A 16,480-nucleotide genomic window follows, 5' to 3' on the forward strand; every position below is an offset into this window, starting at 1 on the left:
GGGATATCAAAAAAAAGGAAGATACTTGAGAAGGTTGAGGGTAAACGGGACGGTTTACCTGACGTGCAGTGCCGAATTGCTCCAAAAGCGGAGGAGGTATCCCACGACAAGACGTGAAATCAGCGATCTCACTGGAGTAAAGAAACACCACTACAACAGAGCAGGGATGTTTAATTGCATTGCCGCAACTTATAACGATCCTGATCTATCTGATTCTATCATCGCCTTAGTCCTGCTTTCCCCCGTAGCGTTCTCCTGTTCCCCTCCCCTCTAAACATTCACTATGCCTGACTGGAAATCAGCCGCTGAAATCCAGAAAGATGCAGTGGCCTTTGGCAAACTTGTGCATGCTCTGTTGGGATTATACACGTGCGTTTGATCATATACTTCCACGACACCCCTAACCACGATCATAAATATTTTAGATATGAATGGTTTCTGACGCTTGATTTTGACCTGGATTTTCTGCGGGGGAAGAGAAGGTTCCGGTGGCCAATGGTGTGCAAATACCTCCTCAAATTAGGCGTTCTAAACACATAGTCATTTAGATTTTTTATTTCGCCAACAGATATCTTCTTCTTTTCGCGTTGATAGGCATGTAAGGAATTGCTGCTTTCTTCAACTATCATCTCGCTGATGGTACTTTGATAATGACAAGCGTGATTTCTTTGGACGTCACTTCGGAAGTTCAGTGTCAAGTACTCTATACTTTCAACCAGATCGCAGGAAACGCCGCTATGGGGCTAGCGAGTATCAATCTTTCTATCCGAACGTTTGTTGTGTCCTTCATCATTTTTCGCTGGTAATTGATTGGCGTTTAAGCATGGCGATCTGGTCACAAAATAAATATATTGTTGGCTTCCTCGTTCTTATGACCTTTGGACATTGGTCGTTGATTCTTCAAGGCAAGGATTCCAGTTTAAACTGTATGTTCTTTTCTGATTTTTAATCTTCGTCAGGAGTCCAACTTCGAGCAACCTGGGTTGATAGTGTTGGATGCGTTATCACCCAGACTAACAACACCGTCCTCGCAGCGACCTTCATTTATTCGATGTGCTTCGATTTCATAGTTCTCCTCCTGAGCACCTACAAACTCATTGGCGTGAACTGCAAGACAGTAAATTTTGTCGGTCAAAGTCGCCTTGTCCAAATGTTATTCGAAGATGGCTTGATCTTCTTTATGATTGCGTCAGTCAAAATCGCAGCGTACATATGGAAAACACTCATATTTCTCCTTAGCTTCCTTGTTAACCTATGCGCGACAACATTAATTTTGAAAAATCTCAACCAGGTCATGACGATTATTTTTAATGTGCCGGCAGTTGTCGCCGCCTCCGTTTGTTCTTTTAGATCTCCCAGGCTCCCATCACTGCTCTGACCAGACCATCGCTTCAGATTGTCGCGTGCCGCGCAGTTCGTCGTTTAACAAACTTCGGCCTCACAGGCGGACTCGAAGTTTAGTAGGTATTTTCCTCTTGCTTGCCACGCGTTTCGACTCTCGAGTATAAATATTTTTTGCTGCAGTGGATCCTCTAGCGCCGTCAGTGGTGCGGCTGGAACAAGAAGTATCCAGCCCGCTATCGACCATCGTAGAAGTGGTCTGTAGTCAGGCGTCCACGTTCAAGTGCGTGTCCGTGAAATTTAATTTAGTTCACTGATTTACTCGACCACAGATGGAAACATTCACTCATAAAGAAAGCTCTCTCACGTTCGCCAAGCAGAAGGATCGGAACGGTAGTGAAACCGACGTTGAGCCTGAGTTCGACATCGAAGCCAAAGGAAGTCTGTAATTTGGCCCTTTTCCACACGACGCTATTTTTGCCCAATCATCCGACCTGTCCGGAATATGACAAAATGACTCTATGTGTCCCCGGTAATGACCTACAGAAATGTAGGATTAAAAATTAATTTAATCCACTGAACTATTTGACACTCTGACATTCAAAGACCGAAGGTTCGCTTCCGCCTGCCTATCCATGAAAATAATGTTATCCCTTACTACGCGTACATCGGCGGTTTAACTGTAACATCACTCTAGCCCAGGTTTTGCCCTCGTGGGACTGGAGTCCTTGAAATCGGCCTTTCGCTGAACTCCTTCCCTGTGACGGGATGCGGAAGATGCGGACCGTCTGACCAACGCGGGGAAACTCCGGAGCAGGGTCGTTAAACGTTTTGAGCCACTCAACGCGTTGAATACTTACTCGAGAACACTTCATTCTATTCTCCCTAAAAAGAATCCACAGTTCAACATATTCAGAACCAGGAGGTATTCTGAAAAGTACAAGCCAATCAGTATCGTCAAAAGGGAAAAAGGGGAGCACCCATTTTTGCAACTTCTCAATGAGACGAGATATCTACTTTTCAAAGTTCAGGACGGCCGGAAGTGTGAGTAAAATTATGCTCAACACGCTCCTGACCTTCGGGTGCCGATGAATCTGGAAAGGCGAAGTCCACTTGTATGATAGAGAGGATGAGGTAAATTAATACTTCTCCTCCGATCTGCGAGTCGAGCCAATGGAATTGCGGTTTGACATGTTTGTGGTGTAATTATTTGGAACCGTGCACAGGGATACCAACCACCTCCATGTAGATTAACCTACTTTTTTTATTTTAGGCTGGGATTTCCAGAATGTCGGACCGACACAACTTCCCTGCGAGATGTCAATCTTTTTTTCTCCCCCTTTATAGTTTGTCGGTCCGAGCGCCGGCGCCGTTCGCTACAGCTTTTATGTTTTCAGAGAAATATTCAAAGACGGCTTCTTTCTGAAATAGAATGTAAAAAAAAGTGCTGACGCAATCATGCGCCATGGCCTCTGTTTTGACTTGTTGATCAAGCGCTTGCGCCACCTCCATTGCCGAGTTCACTTTTATTCACCATCCGCCCAACATCCGTGTCTCGGTCCGTATCCTCTACCCTGTGTCTTCTCTTCTCAGGATCGTCAATTCGAAATTATGCCGTCATACTGAGCAACCAACCACCTCTTTCGCGAATCCCGACCCCACCACGTCTTGCAGGCTCCTTCTACAACCTCATGAAGAACTCGGGCCGCATACCTACATGCAGGTGATCTCTTTCTTTTTTTAATCACGAGGGAAACGCTGACATTCACGCAGTACTCCGTCAACGTTTCAACCATCATGTGGTCCCACTTGAAATTAGCAGAGCTGGGAAGGACAGAAGTGATAATCACCGTCAAAGCGGTGATGACGACCAGCTGCGGCTACGACGAAAGAAGGGAGAGGAAGGGTTCAACAAGGAGAAGGGATTCTACAGGAAGGGACACGAACTCACTGAGACGCAGCCCATGGATGATGGGGTTTATGGTGGGCTTTTTCACCCTTAGCCTGTCGATTCATCTTGTTATCACTCAGAAAGCACAGGTACTAAATTCTTCCCACAACGAGGCGATGCTTGAGAAATTGCAGTTGGGAAGTCGCACAAGGTTGTCCTGGGACGTGATGATGAATTTCCGGAGGGTAACAGCGAGACCGAGAAGGCAGAACTACACGTATTATGGAATAGTGTAGGTCATCTACGCCACTTTCGATTTGTTTATTGACATGGCATCTTCTAGTACATCCCAAGTATAATCACATTTTCATTTCCGCTGATTGCAGAGGATCGTCCGTCAAAAAGCTGAGAAACGGTGAGCGATTCTCCAGTTCACATCGACATGATCAGTTGGACAGAACGAGTGGATGAGCTGATGATGCTTGCACAGATAATTAGATCGCGGCGGATGGAGGCTTTGGCAATGATCAAAATGAAAACGGGTCTGAGGCGTCGGTCGTTTCATTACTAACCGGTACTATAACCAGTGAACACTGGCACATCCTGAGAGTACGTACGTAAGGGCAACGACAGTCGACGGTCACTAACCACAGTACCATCTTTTATCGAGGCAGGGCAGTCGCGAGTCAACGAGCTCCCTCCATCAGTGAGAGGGACACGGCGGTGAACGCGGTTGCACCCGAGGACTCAGGCAGGAGAGGGGGGTAATAACAAGGTAGTGGAATCAATCCACACGGACTGTTTCGACTTGCCGAGTGAGTGTTCAGATGGAGAGGGAAGCGTAGCATGTCGATTGTTATCCGAGCGCAGAGGTCAGTGGACGCAAATGAAGCTTACAGCTAACGAGGTATCGATAGACCAGATTCCAAAACACTCCACTTAGTGATTTTATTTACTTTTGGAGCTGACCAAACAACTACGGCCAGCCATTTGGCGGGCATTGCCTTCCCGCCCCTTCTCACTTGTTGCATATATAGTCATACATTCCCAGTAAGGTTATTTGCACATACCCTGAGGCTCCACAAGTAAACAAAATCACTAAGCGGAGCGTTTTGAAATTTGGTCTATCGATACCTCGTTAGCTGTAGGTTCACCTCTCGCTCACTTCGAAGCACAGGTTTACCCCCTCATATAGTGGCCAATCATCGTCGTCAGAGCGCTTAACACATCGTTTAACTACCAACTGCAAGTCTATAGCCAAATGGAGCGAGGGTGTCAACCATGGGAGCTGGGTATGGCCAGTTGAATACGAGGGGTGTAGGAGAATCGTTCCGGCTGGTAACGCGTGGACGTCGGAGGGTCGTTCTACATGGAATTGACTGGATACAGCTGAGAGCATCGTTGAAAATGGGCTGGGGGCGCAGTCAGTGCTTTTGAATTCACAGACTGCCTACGCTACAGGCCCGTACTGTGCAACGATTTAATTGGAATGGCTATGGCTCACTTTAGTGGGTAGGCCGGTGATTGTTCGTCTATGAGCAAGCCCCAGTTTTTGTTACGCACATTGCCCGAAAATATCCCAATAACCCGACAAACCGGTTACGGTCCCGGGATCTCCATTTTTAGTGAAAGTTACTGCGTGTTGGAGGTAAGAACAATATCTGTAGCGGATTCATGAAGAACATGTGCGTAATCAAAACCACATTCTTCAACCGCTGTTCTTGATTATAACCATGTAGCGAATTCCTTGTAAGCCTTACATGGCACAAGGTCACCAATGCGATCTAAGAAGACCAATCGGACTTGGATAATAACTGAATGGGTGTCTCCCGTCTTCTCAAAGACTCGACATGACGACGGCCATCGGTCCCAGTTCGTTGTTGGCCTTGCAAAAACACCGACGTTGCGGAAGGAGTGCCACATTGAATTCACTGGGTTCGTATCATCATTTTCTATCCCTCTCATTCGGGACGCATAGTGTCAAGTCGGTACCTGTTGATGGGTCACGTACAGCATAGAAGATCCGAGCCCATCGAGCTCAGAGGTAATTCTATTTTTCTAGCTGCGATCTCAAGTATACTCACATCCGCATCAACTTTTACATATTTCAGGACGAAAGTCAGGGGATTTCAAGATAACGAATGTGAGCCATTGCCAGATATCATATATTGTAGCACGACCGCTTTCTGGCATTCGCTTTCGTCAAGGACCTCAATAATATTTTGACCGGGGAAACGAATTTTCAAAAAGGACTGGCGTCGGGCAATTTTAGAGCAAAGTATTGGGGCTCTCAGGAAATATCCGGGCGAAAAAAGTTAATCAAAGTACATTACAGCACAATCATCATCACTATCAACTATTTCCGTCGAAAACTTGAAAGCAATAATGGTGCTTCGGGATAGCCACGGAAAGTATTCAGGAATCTTCTGTAACTTTTCACGGAACGCTAAATCACCCTGACTCACATACCGACAGGAGGAAATTTTGATATCAATGTGAAGCGAAACCCGACGAAGCATAGGAAATCCGTCAGCGAGTACGGTGTCAAGCCTGCCCCATTTTGTACGGTCAGTGGTGCATTGCTGGTCAGTCCAGGTGAAGACGTTCAGGGTGATTTCTTCGATAACGTTGCGTCCCGCGAATTGAGTGAGCTCATCGCAAAGACCGCACAGGGGGTCTTTGAATTTTGGTTTGATTCCCAACACGATGTGAAGTCTCTTTAACGTCGACAAAGAGGATTTGTTCATCCAAGCAAACAGATCTTTGCATCCGTCATCCAAATATGTCACTAGAAACATCAACATCAATCCCTGATGAAACCGAATTTTGGCAGTGCACATACCTCGATAATGTAGAATTTCAAGCTTTTCCGAGGCTTGTAGCAACGTTTTCCTCCCCTCAAAGTAGCCCTTGAAGCGCGCATGAATATTCAACTCCTTGAGATCACGAAAATCGAGCATTGGAACGTTGGAGGAACGTTTGACGTGGAAAAGTTTCGTGACAAAAGGGTCATCGGCACAACCGAAAGTGAAAGACCGTATATGCGGGACGAGATCCAAGGTAGTATACTCCTCGTCCTTATCACATTTTGTGGCGGCAGTAAGACCAATTGAATTTATTGCGAGGTCGGTGAGAGTGACGCAGGGAATGAATGCTGTGACTGGAAAGTCCCAGAAGAAGTAGATTCGCGCACGTATCAACGAGTGTGAATGAATGAGACGCAGTAATGCTTCTTGCATTGGTGAGCGCAATGTATTCCAGTGGGCATTAGAACCATTAAGTTCGAGGGTCTGAACTGGATGAAGTTTTTCCAATACTCGAACGTTGTCATCCCCCTCGTCGTTATGCTCGATCTCATAAACAAGATTTCGAACATAATGTGCAATGTCTGCGTTGCTGTCAAGAAGAAGCCTCAGTGATTTGAGCATGCGTGAACGATGGCCACCAGCGTGATGGCGAGTGAGACTGATGGTCCGAAAGATATGTTGGCGGCACAATGGCAGAAGCGATTGGCATGTCTGCGAGCACGCTTTCAAGGAGGTTAGATCCTCCTGAAGAGCATCGATGATCTCTTTGACGATTTCCGGAGGAATGTCAGGGAAGGACGTCATGGTGAAGGCAGGAAGCACGGCGAGATGAGATTACATCAGCAGGGCATTGATTGTCATCTGACTCATCTCTACTACTGTTCACCAAAGAAGACGAATGGAATCACAGACGGCGTCGTTGTCGACCCGCAAAGAACTCAACGCGAACGACTTCTTCAGCAACACCGACTTGCTGCTGAAAATATTTGATTATCTTTTGTGGGATGACGATGACGAGCTAAACTCGGACAACGCAATAGCGTGCAAGCATGCCCTAGCGCAGGCAGCAGTGACATGCAAAACTTTTCTGGAACCCGCCCTAGATCGCCTCTGGTGCACCCTCGATACTCTCTTCCCACTGCTCAAACTCCTCCCATCATTCATACAATGTGAAGGAACATACGTGAGTGAGTCCGCGCATCTCAATTTGAGCTCTCGCAAACTCGCATCAGGTCCTTCGAGGACCAACCGACTGGTCCCGCTTCGACTTCTACGCCAAACGCGTCAAAAACTTCAGCTACATCCGTGACCCAGACCACCTCGACATAGCCCTGCACGTCTACTTCCGCATAGCCCAACTCCGAACCTCACCAATCCTCCTCCCCTCTCTCCAATACATCCGCTGTCCATCCATCAGCTCAAACGATTTTCTCATCTCTGGCATATGTCTCTCTCTCTCCCCGTCTTTGGTGGCAGTGGAGATTGGGGAGATTACAAGCGTGGAAGATAAATTATGTGGGACTTTTTTGTATACGCTTTTGAATGATGGTGCGGAGTTGGTGAAGATTATACTGAGGGGAGAGGGGCTGGGGAAGGAATCGATGGCGTTAATACCTCGTTTCGAGAAGCTGAGGGTATTGGAACTTGGAGGTATGGGCGAATCTCTGAGTTTGCCGTGGTTGGAACGCGTTGGGGCACTGTCGGCGCTTACAGACCTCGACTTGGATTTCATAGACTCACCAATACCCCCCTTGGCGAAAACCGTAGGCTTCAGACACCTAAGGAGTCTATCCATCTCCGCATCACTCCCATTCATCCAATCGTTCGTTGTCAACATATCAACGGACCAACTAGACACCTTTGTCTGCCTATCACCCCCTGAACCAGGGTTCGACATGAAACTCTTGGTTGAGGACGTCGTTTCGCGCTGGCCTAGCTCCTTACGATGTTTCGGGCTCAGACTAACACCGGAGGACACGGAGGCGGAAGAGTTACCTCTCGACACATTAAAGCCTTTATTCCCTTTACACAATCTCCGCACGCTCAGTCTACGTGGATACCTTATGGATATCAGCGATGACCTGATAGAAGAGTGGGCGAAGACCTGGCCAAACTTGAACGACCTCCTCCTCCCGTTCCTCCCTCCCACTCGTGTGCGGCCGAGGATGAAGTCTCTTCGAGTCCTCGCGGAACGTTGTCCCAAGCTTACGGAACTGCGGATACCCCTGGATTCGAGCGACATACAGGCTGTACAACCCTTTTTGTCATCGAGGAAACCATTATATCCAGAACTTAAACATGAACTAAAGACGCTCATGATCACATCGGTAGTAGACGATTGGGATACGCGGGACGCCTTTCTGATTGGACGGTATTTGGATGGTTTGTTCCCCGGCTTGAAGTGCGTGCGTTCATATGAAGGACATGAGGACGAGCGGTGGGTGCAGGTGAATGAGTTGGTGAGGTTTGCGCAGACGATTAGGGCGGAGACGATTGCTAGTTGTCGGGGGTAATTGCGCATGGACATTGTATTGAAGTCTTCATGTCTTCCTATGAGGCATACTCACGATTGCAAGGCTTAGGAAGAACGTTGGAACTTGCCAATGAATCTGGTTACGTTGATGTGGAGAGTCGATATCATCTAGGAGTGCAGTGGTTGAAGAATGTTGTTATTATAATGCACATATCCATAAATTATACTTACTTCCAGAACGTTCATCGCGAAGTAATTATCCATTATGGGGGAGAGCATTAATCACCTATCCATTACGGTGAGCCATAGCCATTCCAATTGAATCGTTGAATGGTACGGACCTGTAGCGTAGATTAGTGGATTTAAAAGAACGGACTGCGCTCCCTGCCCATTGTCAACGATGCATTCAGCTGTATCCAGTCGATTCCATGTAAACCCTCCGACGTCCACGGGTAGTTGGACGATATGTCAGGCGCTCTGATGACGTTGATTGGCCTGTATATGGTGGAATAAACCTGTGCTTGGGTGTGAAAAAGAGGTGGAAATTGAGTAAAAAGCCTTACCTCAAAGCGAGAACTGCCAACGCACTAAGGACTGTTGTTTTTAATCAGACCTTGTGCTGCACTTTACAGAAAGGGCACTCTTGATGATGCCGCCAACCCGCTGCCAATACCAGCATCGACGTCCAAACATTTGAAAAGGGACGTGACTGGTAGGTAGCCACCTGTTATCGGCAAAGGAAGCGACGTCTGAGATTTCGTGTAAATATATGCCCTTGTCGGCTCTGGTTAGTATGAAACGAATGAGAAGAAAGAGGATTTTTACAGGGCGCCTCAAACCCGTTTCCATTGCCAAAGCCTTCATCCGCCCTCGGGCCTCGCCGCGGCCTAAGCATCTGCGCAAGCATCGTCAGCTCGTCCAGTGGTTGTTCAACTGATCGTGCTTGAGGAGCAATTCGCGAGGTCTGGAGCAAAATAGGTGGTCTGTGAAAGGCAAAGCAGGAGATTCGAGTGTCACAAATCCAACTTTTCGCTGCACGTTAGACGTCGGTGTTTGATCAGCGCTTACGCTGTGACATCTGAGAGGTACATATGAGATCCCAAACGGGTGCCTGAGTCCAAATTCCTGTGTGGCTGTGCAAAGTACATGACCGAAAACGTGAGTCTTAGGCTGCGCACAAAGGACGACGACGACGACAACTACGTGTCCAACATCCGCCATGGCGTCGACGGCAAAGGCTCGCTACAACGTTGGCCTCAAACTATACACCTTTCTTCTACTCCTCCTCTCTCTCATCGCCCTCGTCTTAGGGCAAGAACAACCAGTGCACACGATAACACCCTTTAACAACCTACCAGCGCGCCTTTTCTTCTTTGACGATACGGAGGTACGATTTTCGACCACTTTATGCATGTATTTTACTTACAAGAAGGTTTAGGCCGCAATTTATCATGATTCAATCGATGGGAATGTCTACGTGTCGCAGGATGAGGGAAAGTCTTGGAGTATGGCAGAGGGCATTCCCAAGGGAAAGACAGTCATGGTAATCGAGCACCCATTCGACAACCGCTACGTGAGTCTCTTCAGAACATATAGAACAACCTCGGCTGATGTTTTTATCGTTTCAAGGCATTCGCGCTCACCGATAGCAAGATTCACTACCGCACCGAAGACCGCGGAAAGACGTGGCGGTCTTTCGAAGTTCCAGTCCCACCCGCTCTCGTCGCCAGGCCGATGTCATTCCATTCAGATCCCAAGAAATGGGGATCGATACTCTATCAGGGAACCGCGTGCAACCGCCAAGGGTGGGGCGCCATCTGCCACGACGAGGTATGTCGTTCCCACTTTCTCTGGCTCATAATGTAACATAATATTATAGACTTATTACACCAAAGAAGCTTTCAGCGACACTCCCCAACTCCTCCTCTCCGAAACTTCGCGTTGTCAATTCGCTCACAGCAGCAAAGACTTTAAACATGAAGCCCACTCTGACCTAATCTATTGCGTCGCCTTCGACACCTCAAGCGTCGACGGCTCCCACGCCCTCTCCTCGAGCCGCCTCTTCTCCACCACCGACTTCTTCGACAAAGACCGCAAAGTCGAGGAGCTTGGTATTGGGAAGAACGCAAAGGGCGTCATTGCCTTTGCCATCGTCTCCAAATACGCCGTCGTCGCACTGAAGGACCTCTCGCCTTCCAACGACGGCGAAATGTTGCTGTACGTCACTGTGGATACGAACACGTGGGCAAAGGCGCAGTTTCCGCATGCCTCCTCGGCCAAACTCAGAGAAAACGCGTATACGATCGTCGAATCGACCACGCACTCCCTCGCCGTCGACGTGGTGCTTCAAGACAAGAGCAGCATCGGGACACTCTTCGTCAGCAACTCCAACGGCACCTTCTTCGTCGAGAGTTTGAAGGACACGAACAGGAACGATATGGGGTACGTCGACTACGAGAAGCTGTACGGCGTCGATGGCGTGGGCCTTGCCAATGTTGTTTCGAACGCGAAGGATGTCGAGGGGCGAGGGGCACGGAAGCAGCTAAAGACAATGATCACTTTTGACGATGGTACGTCACTTCGTTTTTTGACATCTGTGTCATCTAAGCTATTACAGGCAGCACATGGACCTCGCTCCGCCCTCCATCTCAAGACAGCGAGGGAAAACGCATCTCATGCGACCCCGCTGACACCGACCTCTGCTCCCTCCATCTCCATTCCGTCACGACCCCACACAACTACGGCCGCATCTTCTCCTCACCAGCACCTGGTTTCGCTATGGGTGTTGGGTCGATAGGCGAGAGCCTTTTACCATACGACGAAAGCGACACATTTATCAGCACAGACGCCGGCGTGACGTGGCAGATGGTCCGACGAGACGCGCACAAGTACGAGTTTGGCGACAAGGGGAGCATCCTGGTGGTCGTGAATGACGAGGATGGGACGGACAACGTGCGATATTCTCTCGACCTGGGCAAATCATGGTGCGTTCGCCTTCCTCCTCTCTGTCTTTTCAAATGCTAACTTTTCCAACAGGCTGAAATACGACATTGGCATCAAATTCCGAGCGAGGGCGCTCATGACCCTCCCCGACTCGACCTCACAAAGGTTCCTGCTTCTGGGGCAAGTAGCGCGGAAAGACCAGACAAAGGATACCGGACGTGTCGTCATTATCCAGCTCGACTTTTCCGGGACGAGGAAACGCAAGTGTGTGGAGGGAGATTTCGAGAAATGGTATGCACGCACTTCCAAGACAGAGTGCTTGATGGGCCACAAGGTTCGTTTCACCCGTTTTCTTGTGTGTGTATATCTAAGCAGTATTTTGGTAGCAATGGTACAAACGCCGAAAACCGGACGCGGATTGCTATGTGGGAGAGAAGTATATGGACCCCGTGGAGCATGAGGATAATTGTCAGTGTACGGAGGAAGATTACGAATGGTACGTTCTTATCTCTCACTTACTTTTTGTATTAGAGCTAACCTCTCCTTTGCTAGCGACTATAATTTCGTCCGAAACGGAAAGGATTGCGTCCCCGTTGGGCCGGAGCCGATCCCTGCTGGCGTATGTACTGGGAACCCCGACCAGACGTACAAGGGCTCCTCGGGATGGAGGAAGATTCCTGGGAATACCTGCGTTGATGGCGTCAAGAAGGACGAGAAGGTTGATAAGAAGTGTTCGCAAGGTATACTCTTTCGTCATTGTTGGCTTGAGACATTTCTGATTACCACTAACAGCGCAACCTGCCCCTGGGGAAATCACCCATCAAATTGTAAGCTTTCACTGTTGTATTTCGCCTAGCATTGAACTTATCTTTCGCAGCACGACTTCAAACATCAGATCGTGCAACACGCGTACTTCAAGAACCCCAAAGTAAGCTGTCCTATCGACGCCGTATCTCTCTCGTTCCGACGTCTGCCCAGGTCAAAACTATTCTGGTTCGTCTCATGGACCACACCATGTGGCAATCCAGCAACGAAGGTTACAGCTGGACGCAAATCCACCCCGAACACCGCTTCCTCGCATTCTACCACCACAAATACGCGGACGACCGTGCCTACCTCATCACCGACACCGACACCTTCTTCTACACAACCGACACCGGACGAACGTGGATCCGAGCCAAAGCCCCAACTCCACCAAACACCTTCGGAGCGCAAGTCCTCCACTTCCACCCGAACACCGACAACCTCATCTGGACGGGCAACAGAGGCTGCTCGGCCCAAGCACAAAGCTGTCATGCAGAAGCCCAGTACTCCAGGGATAACGGGCGCAAGTGGTCCCTCATCGATAGCTACGTGCGGAATTGCGCGTGGGCGAAAGACGCGGAGCTCAATACTGATCCGAACGAGATCATTTGCGAGTCCTATCGGGACAAGAAGGGCAACCAGCGTCTATTCCAGAATGAAAACCCGATGGAACTCGTGACAGGGTCAAACTATTACGCGAATAAAAGGAAGGTCTTTGATCATGTTGTTGGTTTTGCGAAGTTTTCAGAGTTCCTGATCGTTGCTGAGGTGGGTCGATTTCCTATGGTTTTGGTGCGCCAGGTTTTTACGCTTCTTCGTAGATGATACCCGAGAGACGCTCTTTGGAGCTCGAAGTCTCGCTGGACGGAATTCACTTTGCGACTGGCAAGTTCCCGCCCAGCATGCACCCGGAAACGCACGTGAGTATTCAATCTTCCCTGTCTGTACGATCGCTTCTGATGGCCCCCTCTTTCAGGCATACACTGTCTTGGAGTCAAGCACGAAATCGCTTTTCCTTCACATGACAATGTCAGAGGCTCCGGCTCCCTTCTGGGGCAACATCCTAAAGTCCAACTCAAACGGAACGTACTTCGGTCTTGCGCTTGAGAACGTCAATCGGGACGAACGGGGCTACGTCGATTTCGAGAAGATGATTGGCCTGGACGGCATCGCTCTCGTCAACGTCGTGTCCAATCCCACAGACGCAACGCTTTCAGGCCATAAACAGTTGCAGAGCCGAATCACGCACAACGACGGTATGCAGCTCCTTCACTGTAATTTCGTCCGCTGATTTGAAACAGGAAGTACGTGGAGGCCCTTGACACCACCAGTGGTCGACTCACAGGGGAACAAATACTCATGCGAGGGTACAGTAAGTGCTGCTTATCTCTCGCTAGACATGAGCCTGATCTTTGCTCCCAACAGAAGTGCGCCCTTCACATTCATGGCTACACCGAACGGATGGATCCACGAGCCACCTATAGCAGTCCTTCGATCGTTGGGGTGCTTATGGCCGTTGGAAATGTTGGTGAAACGTTGGCTCCGTACACCGAGAGCGACACCTTCCTCAGCCGCGACGCTGGCTTCACATGGCAAGAAGTCCACAAGGACGCCCATCTATGGGAGTTTGGCGACTCTGGATCGATTCTTGTCCTAGCTAACGACGAAGAACCGACCGACCACATCCTGTTCAGTACAGACGAAGGTCTGACGTGGCGAGAATACAAGTTCACGGAGGAGAAGATGCGCGTTCGGTCTATTGTCACTATTCCTTCTGACACCAGTCGACGTTTCATCCTATTTGGAAGTCTCATGCGTACACCCGGTTCAATCGCGGTCCATATTGACTTCACGCAGTTGACTTCAAGAAAATGTTTGCGGATTTGGTTCTATTTCTTCAACTCCTACGCTAACTTCTGTTCCTTAGGTGACCTTAGCACTGACAATCCTGCAAAGGATGACTTTGAGATGTGGAGCCCGAGTGAGAACCGCCCAGAGCAATGTCTCTTCGGCCGCCAGGTATGACCATTTTCTTGCTGAGGGGATTTACGAACTCAACGTCCATTTAGACACTCTACCACCGCCGCATTCGTAACACGGATTGCACTGTGGGGGAACAAGAAAAGGCAGCTAGCCGCGTTGTTCTCAACTGCGCTTGCTCAAAAGTTGATTTCGAATGGTACTTCTTCTTTAATCTTTCTTAACATCACGCTTAGTCCTCCTTCAGCGAGTTCAACCACGTTAAGAACACCAACGACGAGTGCGAACTTGTCCCTGGTACCACTCCTCTGCCCGACAGTGATACGGCTTGCAGAAACGGCGAAGAGTTTTGGTACGAACGGACAGCATACCGTTTGATCCCCTATTCCAGCTGCACGGATGGTGAGAGACCTGATCGTGGTCGCGAGCATCGCTGCCCTGGTTTCAAGTCCCATAGCGCTTGGTTCTGGCTATTCATGCTTCTCCTCCCATTCGGTTTCACGGCTCTCATTGCTTTTTACTATTATCGTCGGAGTGGCCTCGCCAGAGGGTACGTTTATCCTGCATCTCCGTCATTGCTTACTTACGTGATACTTTAGTACCATCCGCCTCCCTGGAGACGGAGGAAGGCCCGCGTACGGTGGCGACACAGGCGTCGTCGCTACTCTCGCTTCTGTTCCTTGGTTCATTGTTGGCGTTGCGGGTATCGCCTGGGAATGGGTTGTATCTCATGTGGAGCGTCTTGCGCCTGGTGCAAGAAGCGGGTACAGGAACTTGCCGATAGACGAGGATGCACAGGTATTGAGGTTCGAAGACGAGGATTAATATGTTGATATACACGCACGTCGATCGCTATGCTATACATATGCAGTACTGCCCTTATTTATTCATACCATATCGTACTGCGAGAGTCCCCATAGGGCGCCCAGAGCTTTACGAAGCATAGATAAGTATATATAATGTTCTAGCCGAAGTCCATATGCATGTAGTCTACTCTGCTTTCTACGTGGTAGTAGTTGCCCGTTGGGGCAGTACTATATGAATGATTGGCCAACCAAGCATAGTAGAACTATGAAAGGCGTGATGGCCAGCCATGGAATGTGAACGAATTGGCCAGTCGATGAAGACATAAGATGGGACGCGCTGGGAACGGTGAATGCGTTAGACTGAATAATCACTGCAGCCTGTTCGGCTACTCCGTATGTCGCAGACCCGAGCTGTGTGATGACAATGAGCGGGAGGCAATGCGAATAGGAGGGTCAACCAACGTACATGAGCGGCAAACTCGAATGGGTAGATCGACGAGTCGGCGATTCGTACATTGGCTAGAACACAAGTCAGTCTCACTTCCACCTTCATTTAACTCGATCCAAACGACAACTCACCCGTTCCATGAACCTGAAGGTCGGCATTGACGACACCACCCAACTCCTTGGAGAGCATCGAGCAGCTTCCAGCTGGATGGTACTGAGTGGAAGCGCCCGATCCCCGCAACCACGCTTCTATCTGCTCATCACTCTGGACGTCTGGTCCGGGAGTGATTTCTGCGCCTAGGGTCGTTCCGAAGGCAACGCCGACGTTGCGCGCGAGCTTTACGCCTTCGCGCATCATAACCACATCTATATGATATAATCAATTAAAGGGAAGTGGAGATGTATGGTGGGAGGCTTGCCTGCGAAGTGGGAATAGTACTGTGGGTCAACGACGATAGGGTCCAGAGGGTTGTTCGTGTTAATGTAGAGCCGTCCGCGGCTGAAATCCATATGTATTTCGGTTAATTTCTTAGTAGAGAGGGGGAGTGAACAGCGTACCTGAATGGGTGTTGGATTGCAGCTTGTATGCTCACCGTTCCCGGAGAGATTACACTGAGCAACAATTCCAATTGCGCCGTTTGGTCCATAATTTGTGCTGTGAGGTTATACACCGCCTTGTACCCTTGCACGACCTCCGGGTACTGCGTCGGCACAAGACTGCTTGCGGAGTCGTCCAAAGCAGCTTGGACTGCAGCTTGGAACGTTGCGGAATCGTTGGTGAACCCGAAAAGAGCGGAATTGTTGACAAAGGCGACTGCGTCATTGATGAACGATTGAAACTCCGGAGTTTTCTGTGTGATTGTTATGACGGTATTCATGGCCAATGTGAAGCAGCGTACGCACGGAGAAGTCGGATCCGGAATAATAAATGTCGCCAGCTGTTTCTAAGGGGGTTTGCCAAACCACACCTGCAGTCTATTGTGCGATT

The 16,480-nt window shown here is 49.1% G+C and overlaps 5 protein-coding genes across 5 annotated transcripts; 4 read left to right on the plus strand and 1 right to left on the minus strand.

Annotated features, from left to right (window-relative positions):
* Positions 1-283: 283 nt before the first annotated feature.
* Positions 284-1,606, plus strand: LACBIDRAFT_296082 (uncharacterized protein; the record flags this gene model as incomplete). The annotated part of the gene is made up of 8 exons (XM_001890471.1): positions 284-369; positions 426-498; positions 549-598; positions 659-772; positions 823-905; positions 960-1,336; positions 1,396-1,460; positions 1,525-1,606. The coding sequence occupies 8 exons, from the start codon at positions 284-286 to the stop codon at positions 1,604-1,606; spliced, it is 930 nt and encodes a 309-aa protein (XP_001890506.1).
* Positions 1,607-2,799: 1,193 nt separating this feature from the next.
* LACBIDRAFT_296052 (uncharacterized protein) lies at positions 2,800-4,284 on the plus strand (the record flags this gene model as incomplete). The annotated part of the gene is made up of 5 exons (XM_001890472.1): positions 2,800-2,899; positions 3,115-3,324; positions 3,427-3,528; positions 3,576-3,647; positions 3,723-4,284. 5 exons carry the CDS (start codon positions 2,800-2,802, stop codon positions 3,728-3,730), a joined length of 492 nt encoding a protein of 163 aa, XP_001890507.1. The 3' UTR covers positions 3,731-4,284.
* LACBIDRAFT_335605 (uncharacterized protein) lies at positions 4,251-6,843 on the minus strand (the record flags this gene model as incomplete). The annotated part of the gene is made up of 10 exons (XM_001890478.1): positions 4,251-4,253; positions 4,303-4,356; positions 4,398-4,644; positions 4,737-4,764; positions 4,796-4,867; positions 4,993-5,163; positions 5,244-5,290; positions 5,317-5,327; positions 5,698-6,020; positions 6,075-6,843. The coding sequence occupies 10 exons, from the start codon at positions 6,841-6,843 to the stop codon at positions 4,251-4,253; spliced, it is 1,725 nt and encodes a 574-aa protein (XP_001890513.1).
* Positions 6,844-6,937: 94 nt separating this feature from the next.
* LACBIDRAFT_296086 (uncharacterized protein) lies at positions 6,938-8,552 on the plus strand (the record flags this gene model as incomplete). The annotated part of the gene is made up of 2 exons (XM_001890473.1): positions 6,938-7,222; positions 7,272-8,552. The coding sequence occupies 2 exons, from the start codon at positions 6,938-6,940 to the stop codon at positions 8,550-8,552; spliced, it is 1,566 nt and encodes a 521-aa protein (XP_001890508.1).
* Positions 8,553-9,702: 1,150 nt separating this feature from the next.
* LACBIDRAFT_192355 (uncharacterized protein) lies at positions 9,703-15,064 on the plus strand (the record flags this gene model as incomplete). Its single annotated transcript, XM_001890474.1, has 19 exons — positions 9,703-9,899; positions 9,951-10,085; positions 10,142-10,342; positions 10,392-11,086; positions 11,134-11,496; positions 11,549-11,789; positions 11,842-11,951; positions 12,008-12,195; positions 12,248-12,282; positions 12,333-12,383; positions 12,434-13,027; positions 13,081-13,179; positions 13,236-13,515; positions 13,561-13,631; positions 13,685-14,132; positions 14,187-14,278; positions 14,329-14,438; positions 14,487-14,789; positions 14,839-15,064. The coding sequence occupies exons 1-19, from the start codon at positions 9,732-9,734 to the stop codon at positions 15,062-15,064; spliced, it is 4,410 nt and encodes a 1,469-aa protein (XP_001890509.1). The 5' UTR covers positions 9,703-9,731.
* Positions 15,065-16,480: the final 1,416 nt, after the last annotated feature.

This window comes from Laccaria bicolor, genomic scaffold, assembly GCF_000143565.1.
Source record: "Laccaria bicolor S238N-H82 LACBIscaffold_100 genomic scaffold, whole genome shotgun sequence".
Taxonomy (NCBI): domain Eukaryota; kingdom Fungi; phylum Basidiomycota; class Agaricomycetes; order Agaricales; family Hydnangiaceae; genus Laccaria; species Laccaria bicolor.